The sequence below is a fragment of the Dipodomys ordii genome, unplaced genomic scaffold, assembly GCF_000151885.1.
Source record: "Dipodomys ordii isolate 6190 unplaced genomic scaffold, Dord_2.0 Scaffold15, whole genome shotgun sequence".
NCBI lineage: Eukaryota > Metazoa > Chordata > Mammalia > Rodentia > Heteromyidae > Dipodomys > Dipodomys ordii.
Genome location: NW_012267231.1, coordinates 462893 through 464660, shown reverse-complemented (window position 1 = coordinate 464660; position 1768 = coordinate 462893). Strand labels below are relative to the sequence as shown.

At 65.8% G+C, this 1768-nt stretch overlaps 1 protein-coding gene across 1 annotated transcript in view; it reads left to right on the top strand.

Annotated features, from left to right (window-relative positions):
• Tmc3 (transmembrane channel-like 3) overlaps positions 1 to 1768 on the top strand; it is a 35695-nt gene extending 33927 nt beyond the window's left edge. The window contains 1 exon segment of the mRNA XM_013011848.1: positions 976 to 1768. Coding sequence (XP_012867302.1) covers positions 976 to 1768 — 793 coding nt within the window.

Below are 1768 nucleotides of genomic sequence, written 5' to 3'. Positions count from 1 at the left end.
TCCCCCTCCCCCCCTCCCCCCGCAGGGAGGAGCCTGGGAGCAGGTGCAGCTCCCCCTCCCCCCCTCCCCCACAGGGAGGAGCCTGGGAGCAGGTGCAGCTCCCCTCCCCCCCACAGGGAGGAGCCTGGGAGCAGGTGCAGCTCCCCCTCCCCCCCCACAGGGAGGAGCCTGGGAGCAGGTGCAGCTCCCCCTCCCCCCCACAGGGAGGAGCCTGGGAGCAGGTGCAGCTCCCCCTCCCCCCCCGCCCCCACAGGGAGGAGCCTGGGAGCAGGTGCAGCTCCCCCTCCCCCACAGGGAGGAGCCTGGGAGCAGGTGCAGTTCCCCCTCCCCCCCGCCCCCACAGGGAGGAGCCTGGGAGCAGGTGCAGCTCCCCCTCCCCCACAGGGAGGAGCCTGGGAGCAGGTGCAGCTCCCCCTCCCCCACAGGGAGGAGCCTGGGAGCAGGTGCAGTTCCCCGTCCCCCCCACCCCACAGGGAGGAGCCTGGGAGCAGGTGCAGCTCCCCTCCCCCCCTCCCCACAGGGAGGAGCCTGGGAGCAGGTGCAGCTCCCCCTCCCCCCACACAGGGAGGAGCCTGGGAGCAGGTGCAGCTCCCCCTCCCCCCCTCCCTCCTTCCCCCTCCCAGTGAACAGCTGAGGGATAGCCTGGGGTTCTGGGACGGGCTTGGAGGTAACAGCGTTCCTACGTGTGCCCCTCAGGCTAGCTCCCCACACATGTAGCTTCACACGTGCTCCTCCAAGGCCGAGGGCTCCATCATAAGACGTGTGAGCAGAAGGCCCTTCCCCTAACCCCCACAAGGAGGTTGGTGCTGCCTGTCCCAGGGCCCTGAGCCTTCCGGAACAAACCTATTCCATGCAGTTTCCCACAGACGTGTGTGTGTGTGTGTGTGTGTGTGTGTGTGTGTGTGTGTGTGTGTGTGTGTGCAGCCACAGAACACCCCGGAGCACCTTAAGATCGGTAACGGCCCTGGTTTGCAGGTGGCGACGCGGGCTGCGTGCGAACACGGGTGGCCTGTACCAGAGCAGACCCTGCGCCCCCGGGACGTGTGCACAGCACACACAGGAGCCAGTCAGCACCCCTGGCTGTGGGCCCAGGGTCCCGGCCCCCACGGCACATGGTCGTAGACCCCAGACCCCCAAATACCTCATCATGGATGAACGCAACTCTCACAGGAAAGCACAGCCAACGTTCCGGCCAGAGAGGCCTTTCAGGATAGACGCTTCTGGTGACTTGGAGCGGCACGCCAGGGGCGTGTGCCAGCACGTGTCCTGGGCACCACTCCGGCCCCCCTCTCCACAGCTGAGTGAGGAAGAGGAGGCCATGCTGAGGAGAGGCGTGGTCCCGTGGCCACCCCCCACCCGCTCTCCGACCGACCTCCCTGGGGCTCCTCACGTTTATATTGGTGAAGGGTCAGAAAGTGGCATTTTCAATCCTGAGTACCAGAGAAATACATTCTGCAGGCCGGGGGATTTTGGCTTTGAGTGCCAACTTGACCAACCCACATCTGTGTACAGAAAGCCACGTTCCCGAAATGGCCAGTACCTGCAGCCCCCTCTGAAGGCCCGGGCCAAGCCGGCCTTCACGGAGTCTGACTCCATGTCGGCAGCGTCCAGCAGCGACCAGCAGCACAGCAGCGCTGACCAGTACCTTCAAGCCACCCACGACCAGGGAAAGTTCCGGAGGCCTGCTGGCCAGCTGGGCAGAAGCAAGGCCAAGTGTGGGCAGGTGCTGGTGGCGGGTCTGAATGACCTGGTTTGCTCAAATGTCTAG